The 24,475-nt window shown below is 43.0% G+C and overlaps 2 protein-coding genes across 2 annotated transcripts; one reads left to right on the forward strand and one right to left on the reverse strand.

Annotated features, from left to right (window-relative positions):
- Window positions 1-55: 55 nt before the first annotated feature.
- Pgm3 (phosphoglucomutase 3) lies at window positions 56-19,035 on the reverse strand. Its single transcript, XM_027411014.2, has 13 exons — window positions 18,915-19,035; window positions 17,357-17,562; window positions 16,749-16,933; window positions 14,885-14,952; window positions 10,797-10,930; window positions 9,779-9,974; window positions 7,668-7,825; window positions 6,897-6,980; window positions 4,458-4,556; window positions 2,894-3,007; window positions 2,402-2,524; window positions 1,159-1,332; window positions 56-445 (listed from the first exon to the last, which is right to left on the reverse strand). Exons 2-13 carry the CDS (start codon window positions 17,558-17,560, stop codon window positions 356-358), a joined length of 1,629 nt encoding a protein of 542 aa, XP_027266815.1. The 5' UTR covers window positions 17,561-17,562; window positions 18,915-19,035; the 3' UTR covers window positions 56-355.
- A 95-nt stretch (window positions 19,036-19,130) lies between these two features.
- On the forward strand, window positions 19,131-22,420 carry Rwdd2a (RWD domain containing 2A). The gene is made up of 3 exons (XM_027411008.2): window positions 19,131-19,235; window positions 20,060-20,286; window positions 21,496-22,420. Exons 2-3 carry the CDS (start codon window positions 20,086-20,088, stop codon window positions 22,171-22,173), a joined length of 879 nt encoding a protein of 292 aa, XP_027266809.1. The 5' UTR covers window positions 19,131-19,235; window positions 20,060-20,085; the 3' UTR covers window positions 22,174-22,420.
- The last annotated feature ends 2,055 nt before the right edge of the window (window positions 22,421-24,475 follow it).

Genomic DNA, 24,475 nt, shown 5'->3' on the forward strand with positions numbered 1-24,475 from the left:
TCAGGTAGCCCAATGCTGCAAAACATCTTGGTTTAGGTAAGTAATCACAAAGCCATTGCAAGAAGTTAGTAATAAAATTTAATTTCCCAACACCCTGCATACACTGTAAAATTAATTACACTCAAACCATTAAAACTTAACACAGATTAAAATCAGAGGCGAGCATCATTACCAAGTCTAAGATTTACCAGCTTCTAAACAGTTTTTTCTGGTAGTGTTTTAAAAATACAGATCTAAATCCATTAGAGTGCATTTGTAATGTTATGATTACAAATACCTTAGTTCTGCCAGTATTGTCAATAGTTTTATAAAAAACATTTTAGAAATCCATTTTTCAAGAATATCAAAGTTATCTTCAGAAAGATGGTGGTGGCTTTTCTCCAATGCCTCCAGCCAGCTGAAACACCACCAAACTCACTTCATATGCAAGCCTATCTGCACTTTCCTGTAAATCACAAGCAGAGATTAGGTGAGAGACACAGCACCTGCCATCCATCCGTCGTCTATTCTAGCTAGGGGGAGATGCTTCCCAATTCTGATTCATAACTATTCAAAGCCCATAAATAAATAGAAAGTGAATTGGGCTTAAATAAAAATTTCCCTAAATTGAGTAAGTAACCAAGCCCCTTTAAAATCCAGAAGGCTACAACTGCTAAGAATAAGTAATTCTTAGGATTTCCATCAGATACCCATTGTCATGTAAATAACTGTTTATGTTTCCGGAGTCGTATTCAACCACAGTATGTATAAAGGACAAATGATAAAATTGCAGAAAATACAGGTAGAGTAAGAAAAATTTGAAAAGTAATTCAAAAGTCCAGAAAGAAAACCAAGCATTAACAGCTGCTATGGAAATACTAAAACTGGCTGCTTCCACAAACAAACTCATAGGACTACATTTTTAAAGGGAAAATAATAATCTATAATACATTCATGTGTCAAAGGAAGGATTTATTAGATACTCCTGCACAGCCAGAGCATCACACCCTCAAGAATCCACAAAAAAGAACTGATAACAAATGAAAGGGCGTGTGAAACTGTTTAACTGTATACCTCCCAGTGCATTCAACCTTACTCTCAACAAAAAACCCTTTGCCACAGTGAAATTCCAAACACAGCTAAAATGTGATTTTTTTCCCTCCCCTGTTCCCAACTTACTTGTGAGTCTGCTTCTGCATATACTCGGACAATGTCTTCAGTACCAGAGGGTCGGACAAAAGCTCGGGCAAGCTTATACTTCTTCACCAGGTCATTGATTGCTTCTTGGAGTCCTGGTGGAGTGAGTGCTTGTCTTTCAGCATCAGTGGTGCTAATAACTCTCCTGTCTGCAACCTGAGCACAAACACTTCCTGTTATGAGGTTAGACATTTAAAACTGTTCAAAATAGTCCTGCCCACAGAGTGACAGACAGGCTAAAGCCATGTAGCATTTTAAGCATTTATACAACTAATGAAGAAAAATTCTTCAATATGAAAATTTACCTTTAGCCAAACACAACATTTCCACAAAGCTAATAAAATAATAGTCAAATCTGGGCAGTGGTGGCACAGGACTTTAGTCCCAGCACTTGGGAGTCAGAGGCAGGTGGATCCCTGTGAATTTGAGGCCAGCCTGGTCTACAAAGCTACACAGAGAAACCCTGTCTTGAAAAACCAAAACAAAATAATGGTGAATAACTATTATCTGACCCCAGTAGTTACTGATCAAATTTATGTGGCTTATAACAAGTGGCAAGCTATTATATAAGAGAGTTGAGGTAAGAGTCTTGAAATATGCCAAAAGCAAATCCAGATACTTGGTAGGCATTTCTGTGAACTCTGGCTTTGATATACCTAATAATCTTTCAGCAAATTCTCGTGGAGAATGTGTAGATTAATACAAATCAAATACCCGCTCATGTGAAATGCCTTTAGAAAATCCTCTCCCTTTGAGTCCACAGATTCTACTGCTTACATCTAGCTCCAAGAAGTGCTGGGGGTGCAGGCCTGTCGTCAGGGGACTTAGCCAGGTGAGTAAAAACTGTGAGGTTTAGTCTCAGAATGAACAAATTTAAGTACTGTCTGAACTGAAAGTTAATTCTGAAGCAACATTTTCCATTAAAATGATAAAATTATTGATCTGGGTTTACTTCAAAATAGTATGGGCTGGGCTGTAAAAAATGTGCAGAAAAGCAGAAACTTTTAAATAATGCATACTCACACACGTTTGATAATTCTTTATCATAGAAATGGAAGTACAAGATAAGTTATTTTTTAAAGGGTGAGTAAAGCAGTTGTTGTTATAAGGCCTTTCTAAGTAGAGTGTACATACAGACTGAAATAGAACGCACTCAGGAAACACTGTGCATAGAACGACTGGAAGAGCAGCTATGATCTGAAAGGTTATTTCACACTCTCTTCACCTTAACTTTGAGTTGTCTGTTAGGAAGATCAACATAAATAGCATCCCACTGCTGCACAGTCAGTCCCTTCAGAGCCAGGATGGCCTCAATCACCAGCATATCAGAAATAGCATCTCCAGCCGCCTGCAAGATTGGGGAAACAAAGCATCTAAGCAACCTTCCATAAATCTCACATGAATGCTGTCCACTTGGAAAATCAAGCTGCCCTGCCCATGCATCATGAACAAGAACGTGAATAAATAACATGAATACAAAGGAGATGCACATAACCGTGAAAGATGACAATGACATGTCTCCAAAGCTGACTAAACCAACTCATGAGAAACATCTAGACTTAGGATGTCAGGGCCAAGCCTTTCCCCACTCAAATTCTTTAACTAGATCTCTTAGATAACCACCCAGCCAGGACTTCTCCACTTTTTATTAATTGTTTGTTCCATGATTTGACTGATGTTAGGGTAACTCAGAGCTTGGCCCCTCACCAGTTCTCACCTGGTTGAACAAGTCAATGATGCTTGCAAGCATCTTGGCAGCTTTTCCTTTCTCGTCTTCTAGTTCTTGTGCTAGTCTTTTTATCTTCACTTCAACTGCTTCACTGAATAGTGCCTGCAGCGGAAGCATATGAAGTCAGTCACAAACTCCAGGTCACCTGTCATTCTTAGTGAATCTGGAGAGACTGAAGAGAAAAATAATGGCAGCCTGATGTCTGTCTGCCACTAATGTTAAGATCAAATCAGAGCACAACAGGTACTACTAAGGAAAAAGTTTATGGATTATAAAACTAATTAAAAAGTTACCACTTTGACAAAAACTGAATACTTGAGCTCACTGTGTTCTCCAGCCCACTTCTTGAACTCTGTGCAGCAGGTACCTTTAAAGGATATGTGACTGGCAACATGGGAAGGAATTCACTGCATTCACCAATATGGCAGACTGTGTCAGATACTTCCTAGCATACACATTCTTTGTTTTGAAATGCCATACCCATCCTTTAGAGCCCGAGAGGGGCCAGGATTGAGGTTAGCACACAGTACCCCATCACTTGAGGAAATGGGCATTTCTTGGTAAAATAAGATACAGGGTAGTCACCTGGTTCTTGTAAATAAATTTTTACTACACAGGCATATCCATTTTTTCTGAGTAAAGTTGAGCAGTTCAACAGAGACCTGTATTCCAATGCTTGCATTAGATCACTGAAGTTATATTTTAGTTGCATTTTGTAGAAACATATTCTCTTCCTTACATTCATGGCTCTTCTAAAAGCCAAACTGAAATTAGTAAAGAGAATGATTTACACTACATTCAAATATTCTGATATCTATCTCAAATCCATTCATGAAATGAGGTGATGTACAAAGACATTTCTAAATAAAATCTGAACTTAAAAAGTTATACCCTTTAAAATAGTGACTTTTATGATGAATTACGTATGACTTTTTTCAGAATATTCCTTTTAAGAAATCCATGAAACAACAACAAAAACCTATGCTTGCATATACTGTAAACCCATAAAGCTTTTCATCATAGCTACTAACCTGCTCTCCCTAAGAAGTGGGAATAGTTTAAGAAAATGAACAGTACATTTTAAAATGATTTACTGGGATTTTTTTTGGTCTCCCTCTCCTTCTCCCTCTCCATCTCCCTCTGTGTGTGTGTGTGTCTGTGTCTGCATTCACGTTGAGGCCAGGATTGACCCCTCCGATTTTCCTCACATGCTGCCCACCTTGTTTGTTGAGACAGGGTCTTGCATTACAAGGGCTCAGATTAGGCTAGGTTGGTCAGTGGTCCCCAGGAATTCGAATGCCTGTCGCTACCTCTGCAGCACTGACCTCATGCCTAGTTACTCAACTGAGCTCTCCCCAGCCTTTTTAAAGAACAAAATGGTACACTTGTTCACAGAGGATCATTACAGTCTTTAAAAAAGACATTTTATAGTATCTAAAAGTATACATTGATCATGTAATCTACTACCTAGTCATTTTAACAAACTTCAATAGAAACCCACTATTAAGAAAAATCCTAGCTAAGGCCAGTTGACATCTTTAAGGCAACTTACTGTGCCATGCCCATTTGCTTCAAAATAAACTCCAATGTCAAACTCTTGAGCCTTGTGATGCAAATGTTTGACACCAGTTTTGGTGCAATAAACAGGTACCTACAACACATTAAAGAAAGACAACAATCGTCAATATAAAGTCAGTTAATTATATATCTATTATTCCAGAAATAAAACATGGAATAAATATGAAACCTCACTCTGGTGCTAAAGACAATAAAGGCTTACAACACCCACACAGGGACTGACTGCAGGTAGGTGGCATTGTCTGTTTTCAGAAGATTGCCTGAACTGTAGTATGGAGAATGGAGGACAAAGAGGTCTGGATGCTTATTCAATGAAGGACCAATCCTTCTTTGTAGGTAAATAGCATACACCATGAAGGCTATATGGTTTCCCACAATCATTCTGTGGTATGTGGAGTTAGCCATGGACCTCATCTAAACAAATGTACAGAAGGCTATTCCAAGGGAACTCTTATAACTTATAATTGGGTCCCCAGACTATTTCTTGCTAACTATTAGCTTAGAAAGTTAAGAAGGGCCAGTTAAGGATGAGTGTGGTAGAACACACCTTTAATTCTAGCAATCAGGAGATAGAGAACAGCCTGTTCTATAGAGTGAGTTCTAGAACAGCCAAGGCTACAAAGAGAAACTCTGTTTTGAAAAATAAAATAACAATAACAAAAAAAGCCAGCTAAACTTTCAAGACTAATCATGGATAAATAACCCTGACTGACCCAGCAGCAGTGAATAGGCTATCAATGGTGGCTCTGACAGATTTAGGAGAAACTGACAGAAACATAACTATTAGAGAGACATCCACCAAGATTTGTTGGACTTGAAAAATCATAGGATGTCAAGGACCAAAAATACTTACTCCAAAAGGAAAAAGGGTTGGGAAGTTAACAGTTTCTGCTGTGTATAAGTTTCTAAACATACTAGTATATATAGATGAGATTTTCAAATGAAACACTCATGCACTGTGACATTCAGGTCAAGAACAGACAATGGATGCTGTAGTGGCACCAGAAGATCAAGTCTCCTATGGATGCCATGGCCATCATAGCTGAATACACTCATTGTTAACAATGACATCAACTCATGTCACACTACTGCATTTCTCAGAATGTGTCCTGGGTCAAGCACTAAGCCCATGAAAGGCCCTGGAGTGAAGCCACTGTAAACATAAAGTAGGAAAAACAAACAGCCTCCATGATGTTTTGTTTTGACCATCTACTATTCTCTTAAGAAGCAGGAAATTCACATGAAACTTCATTTATATTTCTCTAGAAGATTGACCAAAGTTAACAGCTGGTTCAAGCATACATACTCCTTGGTCCCTTTTCACCTGCTGTGCTGACTCACTTATCTGCCCAGAGCCTGCAGGAATTTGGAGAAAAGCAAACAGCTTCCAATTTTGTCCATAAACCCCAGACTCTGAGCAGGGAGTGTGAAGACTCTGGTTCTCTGGCAGACAGTGGAAAGACAATTAAACAAATGCCATAAAGCCCGATCTTGAGGAATACATCACAGGTAGGTGCTAAGGAAAGCACCCCAAGAGCCAAGCAAATGCATTCCATTTCATACATACTCCAAACACAGATGATTACTGGTAAAGATTCTCTCGTTTCCTAATGCCAGGCTTATCCAAGTGCAACCAGATACCATCCTTGGCCATATCTCAAGTGAGCCTTGAGGTGGTGGGGGCTAGCTGCAGGAAGTCGGTCACTAGGGGACCTACTTTTCTATCCTTCCTTCCTGAGTGACCTAATGTGTCCATGAGCTATACCTCCTGCCACACCTTTCCCATGGTGGGCTGTATGCCTTCTCACTGAGGCACAATAAGCCCTTCCTTGCCTAAGCTGCTTTCCAGGTCTTTGATCATAGTAATGAAAAGATACAGGTTCAATATTACCTTAATCTTTGTGTTTGAAAGAGGCATCTTCAGTCCCATAAACACTCATGATTATAAATGCAGCTCAATTAGCCTTTAAAAAGATTTGTATCCATAAGATCACAGAATTCACAGGTTTTGATATGCTCCAAGGCGAAAGTCTCCCGACTTTTTGCACCAGAGACATGTGATCCTTTTGAGCCTAGTCACCATCATCTGGATAGTGGCTCAGCTTTCTGCACTGCTCGCTCTGTGGTAACATAAATTTCCTCATAGAATTCTTACCACGAGATTCAGAAAAGACTCAAAACTGGGCTGGAGAGATGGCTCGGTGGTTAAGAGCACTCACTGCTTGTTCTTCCAAAGGTCCTGAGTTCAATTCCCAGCAACCACATGGTGGCTCACAACCATCTGTAATGAGATCTGGTGCCCTCCTCTGGCCTACAGGCAACATGCAGACAGAACAACTGTACACATAATAATTCATAATAAATAAATAAATCTTAAAAAAAAAAAGACCCAAAACTGAAGACAACATGATACCTTCATAACGTCTTCAAGGTATCTTGTGGAACTTCCATTAGCATATGCAGTCTGTACGACACCAATATTCAGACTTTCTCCAATCTAGAAGGAAACAATGGCACACTTAACTAGCTATCAAATGCACGAGAGCCTTTGACACAGTGAGAGTTGTCAAGGCAGCAGAATCAGCCAGTTCCACCCTGGCTTGGTTTAGGCAATAAATGGCATTCTAAAAGAAAGCATACACTACCAGGAAAAAAGCCTAAAATACTTACAAACATAGTTTTCTACTGAACCCTCTTTTAAGATAGTGTGTGATCCCTATAAATTATTAATAAACCTTTCCCATATTATAATTCCCAACTATATAATTGATTCAGGGATTTTCCCAAAAAGGGGGGGGGATCAATTACTAAACTTAAAATGACAGTAATAATTATCTTGGTTATTATTTGTTCTTAGAATTGTATGCTTTACATTAATGATGGAATTCTCAGTAATGCATGCAACATCAGTTTAAAAGAAACCAAAACTTCACAAAGCTGCATGAGAAAGCCAAGCCAGTATCAAGAAAAGGAGCATGCATACAGTCATCTAAAACCATCCTCACTGCAACTAAAACCAATACTCCTGTGCTGAGATGGCTGCAATTTCCACTTATTTTTGTTTCCCAGCCAGGAATATCAGGGACACCCCCACGCCCCATCCACATTGGTGCTGAGACACTCAAGAGACTGATGTGGAAGTGCTCACTAGCAAGTCTGGATATCTCCCCAACCCCCACCTTACCTCCAACAGGAGCTCTTTAAGGAAACTGCTAATTAATGTGGCTATCTTATCTCCATCTATGAGATGAAAGTGACCGTCTGCATCACTGTAGTAATACACAATCCTGTCTGCATCCCCATCAAAGGAGCAGCATCTTTCGTCAGACTTCATTTCTATCCCTAGGACACAGGAGGATTTAAAGTGCACTTCAGACTAAGAAATGGAAATAAAACTCACTATATAAAATGTTAGATTTTTCCCTGTCACACGTAATTATTTTTTCACTATAAAGATCAAAATTAGCATTATATGCTACAGTACAGCACATCCACTACAAATTTTTCAAGAGATGTTTTTAAAGATTCTCTCCAGCTCAGTGGTGGTGATGGTGCACACCTTTAATCTCAGTGCTAGGGAGGCAGAGGTAGGCGGATCTCTGTGAGTTCAAGGCCAGTTCAAGAACTGGTCTACAGAACCAGTTCCAGGACAGCCAGGACTGTTACACAGGGAAACCTTGTCTCAGAAAAAAAATTTTTTGTTTTCGATACAATCCAAAGTCTACAATTTTCAATGTTAGTGTCCAGTTAGTCTACTGGTGTTCTTTTTGAAGACAGGACATCATTATGTAGTCCAGGCTGGCCTCCAATTTAAGAGTCTTGTGCCTCTGCCTCTGAGTGCTGGGATTAAAGGTGTGGACCACACTCCCTGGTACTGGTACTTTTCCTGCAGGCTAAATTCTTGCAAGGCGAAGGAAGGAAGGAAGGAAGGAAGGAAGGGAGGGAGGGAGGAGGGAGGGAGGGAGGGAGGGAGGGAGGGAGGGAGGCCCTCAAATCTATTCATGCTAAAATGTGCTATTACACTAAAATAAAATTTTATTAACCAGTTGGTTTGGCTAGACAAGTTTCCCATATAATTTTTGAAACTGGACATTTCTAAATGTAAGATTTCTAAAAGTATCATGCTGCCCTTTACATATTAAAAATAAAAATCAGCAATAGATAAGGTATAAGTATTTTATCTACTTATACTAACAGTAACAAGAAATGGAATTAGGAGCACAGAACTATAACTTCCAAAAAAAAAAAGAGCTCACTGACACTTCAGCAACTGTTACATCAGACTTACTAGAAAACCTTGCTGTCCCTTAGCAATGAAGGCAGCAGACAAAGTGAGACTGTTTTCCTGCAAGTCAGAAAAACAGCCTGGGGGTGGGGGTGGGGGGTGTGAGGGACTGAGTCTCCAGTACACAGAGGCAGCCACAGCAATGGAGGGAGACCTCAACAATCAGACAGATGAAGGACAGGTAAGTAATATCAAAGCAAGCACTACCATGAAAAGATTATATAAATTCAGATTCTAAATGCTTACTAAAGTAAGGCAGAACAGGCCACACAAGTGAGGCAAAAGCAAGACAGCTGTGGCATGGTGGCAACTGATTTGCATCATGAGGCAATGGAGGTTTGATGGATTTTGGTAGAGAAATCAGAATTATTCAACAGTGAACTAAAATTGCAACCTAGCACAGGCAAACACCCAGCAGCCCAAACAATACATCTGCTAGCCAGGCAAGGTTAGCAGAGAGCATCCTAGGGTCTGAAAAAGAGCATCTGGAATACCTCTTTACTACAACTAACACCTGAACAGAATTCTTCCAAATCTTCCTGTGTGGGAAACACGGAGTCCACTGATGATTTAAAGACAGTCTTCCATTCCCCTTCCAGCCAGTCTAGTGCAGACAGCATGAACACAAAGCTACTTACAGTTGCTGCCTTTGGATCCCTGGCAACCTAATAGGGATAAGAATTCCCCCTCCTGAGTGCATCCCACCCTGGGACAGACTAAATGAGAAAGGGAGTGAGGCCACCTGTGTGCTGACATGGTGCTTCGATTCTGAAAGGATCTCTTAACTTTGAGAGCTGTCACTCACTCTAAAGTGATGTTTTCTGTCTGAGCTTTCAGCAGGAGCTGATGTGTTTTGAATGGCACTTATGAGTGGGAAGAGTTCTAAGGACCCAAAGGTGACAGAGCCAGCACAAGTAGTGTGATTCTTCACTCAGAGACAGCTTGACTTTTAAGTGAGCCAGCTCCAAAGAGAGCTAGGATCAGGTGTAGACACTGCCACTGGCACATACCCTGTGGGGGTTTCTGATGACTTTTCACAAAGTCAGCACCGCACAGGTGATTGAGCCTCCCGTCAGTGCCATCATTAAACAGTTGAACCGACAGTCCCTGGGAGAAATAGTGTTTCATTTCCTTCAGCTTCAAGGCTCCTATGCCATTTGCACAGTCGACTTTAACTGATCTGTTTTCATCTCCACTGCAGGAAGCCTTCAAAAGAAAAAGACATGGAAGGAAAACATCAAGTCACCAAAGTGAATCACCAAGCACACATGCGTGTATGAATACGTGAAAAGGTCTTCTGTTATTTCCACTTACACGCCTAACTTAACCCAGAATATATATGCACATACAATCAGATGAACTACAAAACATCAAAGAAACCCTGAGCAACACAGCAGTGATGCCATGGGATGAACAACTTACAGAAAGGCATTAGAACTGAGCCTCAACACAGCATGACTGACCAGTTAAAACATCAGTCTTCCCTTCCTAGCAGCCACTTCAATGTGTGGATGAGCACGCAGGTGTCTGGGTAACACTAGCATTCTCTACAAGGCATAGAATATCACGAGCATATTTGGGGCTTGGGGATTTTTTGTTTGTTTTATACTTATCAGTCTTTGACCAGTCCCCACACCAAAACCTGAGTTCTATGAGGACAAGTGCTATCCAGTGAGTCACATCCTGCACATTATCTCCAGGGTTAACCATGGAGTCTACCAAAAAGAAATTCCTTCCTACAGTACTTCCCAAGCTATAACATAGCATCTATGTTATAATCAAGTTCATCTCAGTGAATTCTGATAACCACAAGCAAAGATACCATGAGTTTTCCCAGGATGCACCTTGCCATTATACACTCATAAGCACACACACCAGAGCCTGAGCTCTGAAAGAGAGAAACTGGAGATGAGTCACATTTGGAGGAAAGGAGGAGGACAAGTGGCGAGCCATGTAAGTTGGGTTGCTGATTGACTGCATTACTTTATTCCCTGCTGAAATTCCAATCAGGATGGAAAAAGGTCTCACCTGTTTGGTAAGTTCTACAAAAGCCTTGGAGAGTTTCTGGCAGTAGCCTTCTATGGTTGCCTTTCCGTACCGGCCCCCAGAATTCCGACAATACACCATGTAGTGCAGCTGAGGTGTGGTCAACAGGCCATAATCTGCCAAACAGACACAAAGGGCAGGTCAGATCACAATTAACAAAAGAAGCTCATATGAATTCATAACATAAAAACATTAGATCCAAACCCCCACTCTGCTTCCCCAAAAGATAACAGTGCTGGTGACACTGTCTTAAACAGAAGGACTCCAACCTGATAAACAGAAAGACTGGTTGGTTGGTTGGTTTTGGTTTTTCGAGACAGGGTTTCTCTGTGTAACAGCACTGCCTGTCACAGAACTCACTTGGTAGACCAGGCTGGCCTTGAACTCACACAGATCTATCAGCCTCTACCTCCTGAGTACTGGAATTAAAGGTGTGGAGACTGTTTATCATGTAAACAAGCCTAGAGGTGGGTTTCTGTTTACCACAAAAGCAGGACTCCTAAAATAGGTACAGTATATCAGGAACAGCTATTAACCTTCCCTCAAAGGTCAGTTACCTAGGTGTCAGGCACCTAGTTCCAAGTCAGTATCAGCTCAGATCCCCACCCTGATGACTGTGGCATAAAATCTGCTTGCTTTCTGCCATTTTGTTCTTCTTTATGCTCCATGCCCCCCCCAAACACACACACCCCAGGAGAGAAAGCATTGGGCAGTCTGATCACCAATAAACCTTTGTTTCTACTCATGGTCTAGTTTAGTGGCTTATAACAGAATCTCAGAAAATGTAAACACAAAACTTTCAAAACATCCAAATGCACAAGTATCCACTGGTATTGTGATGGTAACATTGTTTTAAATTTTAATTACTGGGTTTAAGAGAATATACAACAAAAAATGACTCTAATCTGTAAGCCCCACTTTCCCAAAAACAAAGTAACTTCCCAGAGCATAGCAACCACCCTGGAGGGCCTAAAGGCCATAATAACCAGTTGACCAATCAACACAGAACAGGTTACCCAAACCCAGAAGTGCACCAATCCTGAGACTGTTGCATACCCCTAGACTCCTTACACTCCCCTTGCACACCCCATTCACTATGTTACCTTTTAAAACCTGTTCCCATCCCTCCCTACCTCTGTCTGTCTCTCTCTCTGTCTCTCTTCCCTCTCTCTTAGCTGCTCCTGTCCCTAGAGGCCAGTCTCCCCTGCTCCACTTTACGCTTTTTAAGATCCCTTTTTGCCTAATAAAAAACCCCTCTGCTTAGCCAGGCGTTGGTGGTGCACGCTTTTAATTCCAGCACTCGGGAGGCAGAGGCAGGCCGATCTCTGTGAGTTCGAGGCCAGCCTGGTCTCCAGAGCAACCGCCAGGATAGGCTCCAAAGCTACACAGAGAAACCCTGTCTCGAAAAAAACAACAACAACAACAAAAAAAACCCTCTGCTTGAAGTCTGTTGCATGGCATCTTTCTCTCTCATGCTGCTTTTTAAAAATTATAACAGAAAAGGGTCTACCATGGAGGGAAGCCAGGGCAGCAGCTCCAGGCAGGAACTGAAGCAGAGACCATTGAGGAATGCTGCTTGCTCAGGATAGCTCCCCTTGGCTTTCTCTACTACCATTTTTACATAGCCCAGGCCTACCTGCACTAGAATGGCAGCCACAAAATGCTGCGCCTCTCTCCTACTGGTTAGCAGTGAAAAGAATGCCCTGCAGATATGGACATAGGCCAATCTGATGGAGGAAATTCTCCAATGAGGTTCCTACCCTCTTCCCAGGTGACAAAGACTAACCTACACACTATGTAACTGTTACACACACTAAAAAATAAAAGCATCTTCCTGTCCCCTGTCTGCCACCTGACTGATCAACCTAGAAAGCTAAAAGCCATTTTTCATAGCTCTAGCCTTAACCAAATGCCAAAATGCTTTGAATTCAACAAAAGCTCCAGGATTTTCCACGGCCCTGTGTCTTTAATCACTCCTACACAAAGCGCACTGCACACGCCAGAGCAGTCTCCCTCATCTCTTTTCCACTAATTCCCTTTAAGTGAGTGGTGGCTTAAAGTGAAAATGGCCACATTATTCTTGTGAACAAAATCCCTTAACTGGGCCCCACTGCATATGGGTCACCATCCAGATCCTCATTTTTTAAAGTTATTTGGCCCCTGCTTATCTTCCTAGTCTTACTACCCTCCCTAAATGGAATTGCATTTGCCTTCCTTGAAATGGAGATAGGAAAGTATTTAACATACTAGAAGTGATGCGTTTAGAAACAGAATAGATTAAGGAATAGAAAGATGGGTTGGGCGATGTGGATGCAAGCAGGGCCAAGGCTGAAAGGGAAGACTCACTCAGCCCAATCCGTACATTGGGCAGGAACGGGCCCAGCACTGGTCAGGAAATCAACTTGCTGAAACACGATTCTCACCACTCATTTGTTCAATGGCACAGACGATGCCTGCTTGTATGAAGCACTGCTGACTAAGATGGGCCTCTCCATTATCTACATAAACAATCATGATGGACTGTGGGTATCTCACTGCAGACTGTGACAGGCAGTGAAACAGACACCATAGAGCAGATAACCAAAAATGTTTGATGAATGAATGAATGCATATATGAAGGTAGCTGGAGAGACAACCATTCAGACATGATATAGATCAAAGAGCGGACCCCATGAGAGCCCTTATCAAAAGGGACAGAAAACAAGCAGGAGAGAAGACCAAGAAGGAATGCATTCAAGCAAATAGAAAGGTAAAGAAAAAACTGTCACAGTGCAGAGAGCTGTGTTTTGGTCAAAAACAACTTCCTTCCTTCCTAGAACAATGCCTAGCAAGGGGCTCAGGGTGGCCAGGGAGCAAAGCACAGGTAGACAACGTAAGCACCGGATTCAGACCCCCAGCACCCAGACAAATGCTGGCCCACCACCAGCCCTGGTCCGCTGCAGTCCCATTCCCTGTCGTGAATGAATTTAAAGCATACCCAGTCAACTGGCTGAAGAAAACACTCATGGAAAATAAAAAAACAGCACTCAGGAAGTGAAGAGGGTTCACTAGCTAGCCAAGACTGGCCACACAGACCTTAGCCAAACACCCAAAGAAGCAACTTGCTGAAACAGTGAGCTCTGGATTCAAGTAGGAGACCCTACCGCAATAAGGTAGGGAACAATCAAGGAAGACACCCAACATTGACTTTTGGCTTCCACACACACCCACATACATGCACCAACACACATGCGCACATACAGACACACACAGATAAAAAATAAAAACTATTGTCAATCCATACTATACACACTGCCCCGAAAAAGCCTCACGCTCTCCGAGGCTTAACCTAACATTGCAGTATCTCTATTTACCCAAATGATCCAGTAATTCAAATTCAGGTGAGTATAGAGACAGCACCCTGAACAAATATAGAGAGATCCACCTATGGCAGACAACAGATTGACCAGGTGAACAATCAGAGGCTGCAAGCTGAGGGAGAGAGTGCACAGCTCAAACAGCACAGGATTTGCAACCATTTCTGAAACAGGCCTAAACATATTTCTGCTATGCATTAAGGCCAAGCAGCATTCTCAGCATTGACAATTATATAACAAAAATATTCATGAATTCTGGAAAATGTTGACAGTGCTCATGTCCTACAGTGTCAAATATTCAGCCAACATTGAACTCTTTGTGTAAAAACATAAGCACACCCATCTAATTAGTATGTAAATTTGTTTTCATCCTTTAAAAATGGTAAGATTATATGTATAAGTAAGAATTATTTTATAATAAGTTTCTTTATGATTTATCATCAGCAAACACCAGACATGTGATTTTAGATACCTGTATACCAGGTATTGTGGAAAATCTATCAGGCAAAAGGAGTCTCAAGTGAAAAAGATTTAATATGTTCTGTCCCATGGGTAAACAAACTCATATGGCTACCCAGAAAAACCTGCGATATATTTTAAAAGTTTATCTAGGGATTAATTTCTTAAATTTATGGTTTATTATTTGCAAATTTTAATTATGTGTTACTTTTTAAATTTAAAAAACAATTTCTTGATTAACTTAAAACTACATACCATGAAATTGACCTCCTAAAACAGTCACACCATCTATTACAGACTGTGAAAGTTTCTCACTACTGGGCCTGCAAATGGAAAGAAAGAAAGCAGAGTGAGTAAATGGGAAAGCAAATGGAGGCATGTGTGCTCACAATTTCAAAGTAACACATTCAATGAACCTGAAAAAGGAGTAAATTACAAGCATTTTCCCAGGAGCCTTTGCACAGGAGACTTCTTCAAAACATCTGGCTTTTAAATTTACAAACTAGATACAAAGAGCCAGGTATGCTAATGCAGACCTCTAATTCTTCCACCTACTTGAGAAGCTAAGGCAGGAGGATCACTAGGTTCAAAGTCTGCATAGAGGGAGTGCAAGGCTAGCCTGGGTAAATTGGTGCAACTATATCAGAATTAAAAACGGGGATAGGACTATAGCTCAGTACATGTGGGTTTTCCTAGCATACACAAAGCCCTAGGTTGGATACCCTGTACTGGCAAAAAAAAAAAAAAAAAGAAAAAAAAGAAAAAAGAAAAAAGAAAAAAGGAAAAAGTGGGGAGGGATATAAAGGAGGGCTGAAGAGATGTCTTAGTACTTAAAAGTACATATTGTTCTTACAGAGGACCCGAGTTCAATTCCCAACACAGGCACCTCACAACTGCTTGTAACTCCAGCTCAAGATTTGATACTGCCTAACCTTCTCGAACATATACAAGCAATAATAAGAATATTTTAAAAGATATAAAGGATACCCTAACTCATACCTTAACTATAGCAATATGTGTCTTAGTTAATAATAGCAACAATCAATAAGTGGTATAGGAGTATGGGGTCTTAAACTACTTCGAGCATAGAACCTAGCTTTCATTTGATAAAATCAGATCAAATTGCTCATCTGTCTCAAAAGCAAGCGAATCATTATATAACTACAAGTAAGAGCCAAACACAGCAATGGGATAACTGACTTAAGGGCATGAATCAATTAGCTATTTCTGCTGCCTATGGACCTAATGAGTGAATAGTTTTTGCAAACCCTGGTAACAATGCACAGGGTAAAAACAAAGTCCAAGCTATCCAGAGAAAGAGAAGGTATGTCCTTAGAAAGAAGCCCCAGATGAAGCCAGAACTTGCATAGAAGAGAAAATGACTGCTGCTTCAAAGTACACTTTTAACCCAACATTGCAAAAAAGGAGGCTTTTGTAAAGGCAAAAGCTGCTGAACGTGACAAATACGAAGACTATAAAATGCTGTTTCCAATGAATTCCAGAATGGTGACAGAACATCTGACCTAGCAACAGATTAGAATCCAAATCTGTAAATTCGATGTGTTAAAAATTAAATGCTCTGACTCTGCAGAGGGGAAATAAACCTACAAACTGTCACAATAATTAAGTGCTTTTAACACACAAGGATACAGCTATTTTGTACATATTATTTCATTTAACTCTCACAGAAATGCTGATTTATCAATGGCCCTGACATGGAAGCTCCCAAAGACCACAAAACCTGCTCAAATTATGTAACCCAGACTTAGTTGCCACATGCCCTTAAAAAGGCAAAAAGACATCAGGGTGTGGACTAGGCCTCTCTCTCTCTCTTTTTTTTTTCTTTTTTTTTTTTTTTTTTTTTTTTTTTTGGTTTTTCAAGACAGGGTTTCTCTGTGTAGCATTGGAGCCTATCCTGGCACTTGCTCTGGAGACCAGGCTGGCTTCGAACTCATAGAGATCTGCCTGTCTCTGCCTCCCGAGTGCTGGGATTAAAGGCATGCACCACCAACGTCCGGCAGACTAGGCCTCCCTTAATCCTTCTCACTGACGTTGGGCATGAAGACTGACACAATCCTTTGCAGATGTTTGCCCTTTAGCAGGCAACTCTGATCTTTACCTGGTGTCTCTACCAATCACCACAAAGGCTGCCTGCTGTGGATCCACGGCCTCTTTCTCCATGATGGCAGTGAGCACTCCAGGCATATCCTGCTCCTCAGCACTGGCTAGACAGGTGGCGTGCTCCTCCCAGGAAGGGGCCAACATTTCCCCCAAAGGATCAATCAGCTTCACACCATTGTCTTCCTAAAAGAGAAGCAGACCTTCAGGGGAAAGCAGAGTGGAAGTGACCAGAGGAAGAACCTCTGTTGTCATTCCTCCAACTGAAGGCTGAGCAGCTGCCCTGGCGCCAATGCCAGGCACCAGAAGGTGTTTCCCTTGCATCACCCCTTCAGTTCCTTGTGACGCTATCATTACTGATAATGTCTCCATCCAAACTTGGAAGAACATTCTGTTATTCCTCTACTCTGGACACTCTCCAAAGAAACAGCCTCATTTCATTCACCCCACACCCAGTTTAGCTTCATGGCCACTACGAGAAAGTTGTTTCAAGCCCAATGGAGCATACAAAGGAAGATGCACACTCCCAGCACTAGAATGTGGACTTTGGTTCAAAGTGCTCTGTCACTAGAGCTTTTAGTCTTGCAAATAAGGACACCAACTTGTTACCTCGGGATTGTGTGAGGCTGTAACCATGACTCCAATGGTGGATCTTGTCTGCTTTGACCTCAGGACAGCTAGCAATCCCATTCGAAACATGATATGATCGAGATGTTGGGCATTTGTCCGAAACCCAGCAGTCCCATACTGGAGAATGAGCCCCTGGGGCTTGGCATGGAATGCTGAGCGCTTAGAAACAGCCTCCAGATCCATGTCTGCAAAAATAAGAGATAGGAAGACAAAGCTTTCAAGGACCATTTGCTTCCCAACCGCCAGCTCAACATAACGCATTGGTTTCACTGGGACCCTCTCCAAAGAACCATGTTTGGGGAGGTAGGGAGCAGGGGCAAAGAAGAGAAAAAGGAATCCCCAGAGTTAGAATTAACCAGAAGCTCCTGCCTACACTGTGCACTCCAGGACAGTGTCAGGACAGAAACCAGCTTGTCCACTCCTCTTCCACGTGGCCTCCAGGATGAACTTTCCTAGAATAAAGACTTCACATCTATATCCAGAGACTCCGAGAAGATCAAAGATCATCTTATTTTACAAAGGGACCAACGTAGGTGCAGACCCAGTTAATAACATAAAGTCTGACCAGAGGCCAGTGAAAGACTGAGGATGAAGGTCAGATCCTCAAAGGGCTGAGTGCCTCCAAATATCTGGGAAATCCGTGTGGCTCATTCACTATTCCTCCCAAACTAGAGAGAAACAGTCCCAAAGGAAAAGCAACGTGCAGCCATTTTCTCCTGTCTAAGACCTCACAGAAGACTTCCAGTTTATTCATAAAGGCAGACACAGCAGTTTTCTAAATTCTTTTCTAAAACAAATCACATTTCCATAATGTTGCCTTTGACCTGTCAGTATCAATCGAGGGTCGTAATCCCAATATTTAATTAATTCAATTTGAAGTTTTCTGCCTCAGCCAGCAGGGTACATGCAGAGTCATAGACTGTGCACATCCTGGGACAATTCCATCCTAGGTAACCCAGAGAGGAGAGCTAACAGCCACACCTCCTTGCTTTATTGTCCTTCCTTGCTTCAAAGCACACCACCACAAGAAATGCTGAAAAATGTTTGCTTTTGTCCAGTTTGTAAAAGTCGGTCATTCCCAAGCTAATTTAGTTCTCTCCAAAGTAATCAAACTTTTGTTCACAAGGACGAGCACATTTTTGTAAAAACTGACCAGTAGGAAATGTATCACGATTATTCATAAGGGTGTCAACCACGCCTATGAAATCTAGGACTCTCCCAAAGGAAAATAACAGTCCGCTTCCACCCTCTAACGCGTTTGGAGTTCTAGAACTAACTTCAGTGGGTATGGGAATGCTTATTAAAAGTCCCACAGCGTAGCCTGCTTCTGTCATTCATCCTGCTGTCTATCCTCGGTATTACATTCTGCTCCCAACTCCCGATCACCCGCGGCTCCCCCGCACTCCAGCGGGAGGTCGGTAGGGACCTGAGCCGCACTGAGCTGTGGGAAGGTGTGTCTATCGGGCGGTCATCCCCAGCCATGGCTGCCGAGGAACCCCCCACCCACAGCGGCCCAACAGCCACCACGCCCGCTCACCTAGTTCCGGAGCAGGAACGCGACCTCCACATCCAAACAGCCACCGCGCAGTGCGCACCAAACCAGCTCACTCAGACCCTGAAGACGTGGCCCAGCCTGGCTTCCGGCCCGACGCCCCGCCCCCGCTACCGCCCCCGGCCAATAGCGGTGGGGGAGGATCTGGTGTCCCCGCCCCTGCTCCCGGCCCTCGCCCTAGCCAATCGCGGCTGGTAGGCTGGTCTGGCCCCGCCCACAGCCGTCCGCGCGCTGCTCGCACCCGCAGAACTGCGGCTGCGGTTCGGAGCGGGTCCGGGGGCTGCTTGGCTTGAATGAGCTGAAAGGGTGAGGCCGCGGCGGCCCAGGCGGGCCGAGGGGTAGCACCCGGGGTGGGCAGCTGCGCCTCCGTGCCTGGAGCTCGTGGGGCTGGGGTCCCCAGAGGACGGGAGCACTAATGTCCCTCTGACCACCGAGGTCATCTCCCAGCCCAGCCTCTGAAAAGCGAGGGCAGCGTCATCCCTGTGGGTCCTCAGCGCCCCCGACCCTAGGCGTCATTTTATTAAGTGGCTGAGACCCCCCCTCCCCCAGCTCCGAGGCTAGGCCCAGGCGGCCCTATGCACCTGCGCGAGATGCTGCACTGCCACTGCAGTCCGGGGAGGCGGTGCTCCAAGGGGTCTGCAGATGAGAAGCTGGTGGCTGGCGGCGGGGACGACCCAGAGCCCTCCTTTCCGCTCTGCCGGCATCTCTCCTTGCCGCCTCCAGCTCTGCGACGGCCTGAGATCCGAATGGGATTCCTGGGCCGGCCCCTGCTTTTTCCCAGGATTGAGGCTGGCCGGGAATACAGGTGTTTGCAACCACCTGCCACGAAATCACCCCATCACCTGTTGAAAGCGCCGACTCCTGAGTGGCCTGCCAGGGTGGGGAAGAGAGACTAGGAATCTAGGTGTTGACGGAGCATTTTAAAAGGATGTTGTGCATACTAGACTTGGGGCTCAGGAGAGAAATCTAAACAGTTTTAAGTGTGTGGGTGTGTGCCCCTAGCTCTCTGCAAACGGTGGAATTGCCTCCTAGAAAAGACCTGGGGAAAATTTCCTGGTGTCATTAACAAACCCACTGTTTTTTTATTTGTTTGGTTTTTTGGTTTTTTGTTATTTTCTGGGCCTTTCCAGGTTTCCAAGCAGGTTGACTTGGAGACATGTCAGCGTCGATTAAAGAAAGCCTTCAGCTTCAGCTGCTGGAGATGGAAATGCTGTTTTCTATGTTTCCTAACCAAGGAGAAATAAAACTTGAAGATGTAAACGCCCTAACGAACATAAAGAGGTATCTGGAAGGCACTAGGGAGGCACTCCCACACAACATCGAATTTGTGATCACGCTCCAAATTGAGGAGCCCAAGGTGGGTGCTTTTATTTATTTTTTCTCCTTGTTTCTGGTGCCCATTGTGTGTGCGTGTGTGTGTGTGTGTGTGTGTGTGTGTGTGTGTGTGTGTGTGTGTGTGTGTGTGTGTGTATTTTTAATGTGTATGGGTGTTTTGCGCACATGTATGTATGTCTGTGAACCTTGTGCATGCAGTGCCCTCAGAGGCCAGAGGAGGGCAGAACTCAAGTTACAGAAAACACTATGTAGGTACTTGGAACCCAGCTTGGACCCTCTAGAAGAGCAGTCCGTTCTCTTGATGGCTGAGCTATCTCCATCCCCAAGTGCCCACTTTTTAACTGAAAAACCCTGTGCATGAGCTTCCTATCCAGTGAACAAATAGACAATTCCAAATGCATATCCTATTACTTGTTTGGAAGGAAAAAGTACCAAACACGAGATGCTCCGTAAGTTCTCTTAAATAACTATACTGAATTTTACATAAGTACACATACCTTTTTAACAAACATGCCTGTTTTCAGTGAAACTATCTTGCAGTTTTACCATTGTTCTGTCTAACCCAACTGTTAGATTATGCCTTCTATGTACACTGCGATTTTCACAAACCAAAATGCTGCTCGCTACAAAGGGACTTCTCTGAAGTTAATGAATGTGTAGGATTTTGTTTCGATGACACTGTCTGTGGATGGTAACTACAAATACAAAATCTACATGTTAAATATGAAATTACCTCCATCTTCTGATCCCTTTATCCCCAGGAATATTACATGGCATAGTGTAGGTACCACGTGGACTGGGCACTTGAGAACTAATGTTTTAGCTCACACCTACCTATCCTTCAGTTGTGGCATTCCTTCAGAGCAGTTGTACTCTCTGTAATCTCATGATTACACATTTCAGCAGAACCTTGAACTTCTCCCATGGTAAATACTTCTTCTCAAATTGAAATTAAATTCTTGCTATGTGTGGTCATTGTTTAATGTGGGTCTCCTTCACTAGGCTCTAGTCTAAGACAGAAATCGTGTCTGACTTTATCACTTCCTTATCCAGCACAGGGTGCCTGAAACATGTAGTTCAGCAGTGATTAGAAGAAAACGGCTGCATAACTTGGTCTGTAGTTGGCACCTGACAGTCTCCATGACTGTTCCTATCATAATGGTGCAGTTGCCATGATAGGCTGGCTCGTGTGGTTTTGTGGTATTTAAATCCATGTGGTTTTTATTTTAAGGTGACAATTGATTTGCAAGTAACCATGCCACACAGCTACCCATCCGTGGCTTTGCAACTGTTTGGACGGTCCCCTGAGCTTGACAGACAACAGCAGCTTCTTCTCAACCAAGGTCTCACTGCTTATGTAGGGACTTTTGATCCAGGTGAGCTGTGTGTCTGTGCAGCAATCCAGTGGCTGCAGGACAACAGCGCATCATACTTCCTCAACAGAAAGCTGTCGGATGAGCCATCCACACAAGCAAAGCCAGTCAAGAACACATTCCTCCGAATGTGGATCTACAGCCACCACATATACCAGCAGGACCTAAGGAAAAAGATTTTGGAAGTGGGAAAAAGGTTAGATGTGACTGGATTTTGCATGACAGGAAAGCCTGGTATAATCTGTGTTGAGGGCTTCAAGGATCACTGTGAGGAATTCTGGCACACAATTAGATACCCCAACTGGAAGCACATCTCCTGCAAGCACGCCGAGAGCGTGGAGACAGAGGGGAACGGTGAAGACCTGCGTCTCTTCCAGTCTTTTGAAGAATTACTCCTTGAGGCCCATGGTGACTATGGGTTGAGGAATGATTATCACATGAACCTGGGCCAGTTCCTAGAGTTTCTCAGAAAACACAAAAGTGAGCATGTCTTTCAGATACTATTTGGTATTGAAAGCAAAAGTTCAGAGTCCTAGGACTCTAGTAAATGCCTGTGCTTGTAACTGTCCCAAGTATTTATGTTAATAAGACCAAAATAAAAAGGCCAATGACTATGTAGAATTCTGGGTGAAAAACCTGGCTCTAGAGTTTTCTGACTGCTAGTGAAGCAAACAGGCCTTTTAACTTTTATCAGTGTAACTGTGGTGTTGTTTCTAGGTGGCCATGTAAAGTCACACTTGAATACTATTTCATTATAAATTAATAAAACAGTTTATTTAACCAGAGAAACTTGGCTCAACAAATCCAAAGCCAGGCTAGAGAGGTGGCTCAGAAGTTAAGAGCACTGGCTTCTCTTCCAGAATACCCACACAGCAGCTCACTGCTATCTGTAACTCCAGTTCCAGTGGACCCGACGATTTCTTCTGGCCTCCTCAGGCACTGGGCTCACATGTGGTACATAGACAAATGCAGGAAAAACACCCACACCCACACACAAACATATGAAGCTAGACATCTCACAGTTAATGTAAAAGCCAGACTGCTGCTACAGACACATGAATCTAAGACATATTTTCATAACACTGACATACCAGCTCATCACTGGACATGAATTCTAAATCACAGATAAATTGAAATTAAAGAGCATCTGTTCACCACATTTCTTCCTTTAAAACCCCCATTTGAAGTGTTTTAGTAAAACTAGGTTCTAACAGCACCAGTGGAGATGAGGAGTTGCCCACACTCATGCACATACACAGATAAACACATTAGAAGCTTTAGAAACAAAAATGAAGGTGACAGCTTTTGTTCCTCTGGCTACCATTTGATTTGATTAAGAACACCACTGGTAATGGTAGAAATAATCTTTAGTCTTGTCTACAAAAAAAGTGTGGCTGTGTTCTACCCCAGAGTTCTTAGCTAGTAAACATTACCTGGTGTTTTCCAACCTCTGCCCATGTGCCAGTATACATGGGGCGGGGAGCACTGAGGATCACTGAGGAGGGCACACCATCCCTCTTTGGGGAAAAATCAAACTACATTTCCAGGGATAAGTCTGAAGTTCCACAAGCCCTTTTCAAAATGAGTTTAATAACTGGGGGTGGTGGGGTGTTGCTGTTTCCTTCCTTCCTTCCTTCCTTCCTTCCTTCCTTCCTTCCTTCCTTCCTTCCTTCCTTCCTTCCTTTCTCTTGTTTTCTGAGAAAGGGTTTCTCTGTAGCTTTGGAGCCTGTCCTGGAACTCTTGTAGACCAGGCTAGCCTGGAAGGGGTTGGAGATAGTTCAGCAGCACTGGCTGCTCTTCCAGAGGACCTAGGTTCAATTCCTAACACCTATATGGTGGCTCACAACTGTTTGTAACTCCAGTTCTAGGGTATCTGATTCCCTCTTTGGCCTCTGAGGACACCAGACACATGGTGCACAGACATACATGCAGGGCAAACACTCATATACATAAAGTAAATTGGAGAGACCCTCAGTAAAGTAGCTTTTGCCCATCATTTTGTTGGTAAGTATCTAGCCCAAGACTTTCCAGATATCTACGTTCCAGGGGGCCTTCCCCTCTTTTGGTCTCAGCCATCTCACTCCATTCCTGAAGAGAATTCCATCCTTCTGGGTCTCAGGCTTGGTCCCTTCAGGGTGCCAAACTGGCAGGACTTAGTGACACGCTGAAGGATGCCACAGTCCCCATGAAACATCATCGGCTGCCAATGTTGTATGCACTGAGAAACTTGGAGAGGCTTCTGGTTAACCAGTACCCTCACACCTGCTGTCTGTCTAGGAATGGAAGCATATGCCCTTGGGCTAGAGAGAGCACTCTATGGCTTCCTTAGAGTCTCTGTGCCCATGAGGCTGTAGAACTGGCTCCATGGTATAGCTCAGCATGAATCTTCTCAAGGCACAAGTCAGTCTGTGAAAGCTCTGGTGAAGGCCTGTCTGGAAAAACCTTAGCTAACCCCCCACTGATGTTTCAATCCCTTTTTATGCCAATGGAACCCAAGCTGGGGCCTCACACCTACCTACATACATAAAGGGGAAGAAACAGGACTCAACATCACCAATCTCTCCATGTTTGCCACAACTGAAAACCATACAGTATAGGAATCACTTTCATACCTTAAACTATCAATCAGTAAACCAATGTTCAAATTATTAGGCCCTATTTAACGCCATTAACCCTTTGTCCTTTGAAATGAAACTATGGCTATATGGTTGATCCACAGAGGATTTTTCCCCTTTGATTAAGTTAGCAAAAATGGCTTCTGAAATATAAACAGCTTAAGAAGTAAAATATGGACCAAAACTAGTTTATTACATAATTCAATGAGCAGAATACATTTAA

This window comes from Cricetulus griseus, chromosome 4, assembly GCF_003668045.3.
Source record: "Cricetulus griseus strain 17A/GY chromosome 4, alternate assembly CriGri-PICRH-1.0, whole genome shotgun sequence".
Taxonomy (NCBI): Eukaryota; Metazoa; Chordata; class Mammalia; order Rodentia; family Cricetidae; genus Cricetulus; species Cricetulus griseus.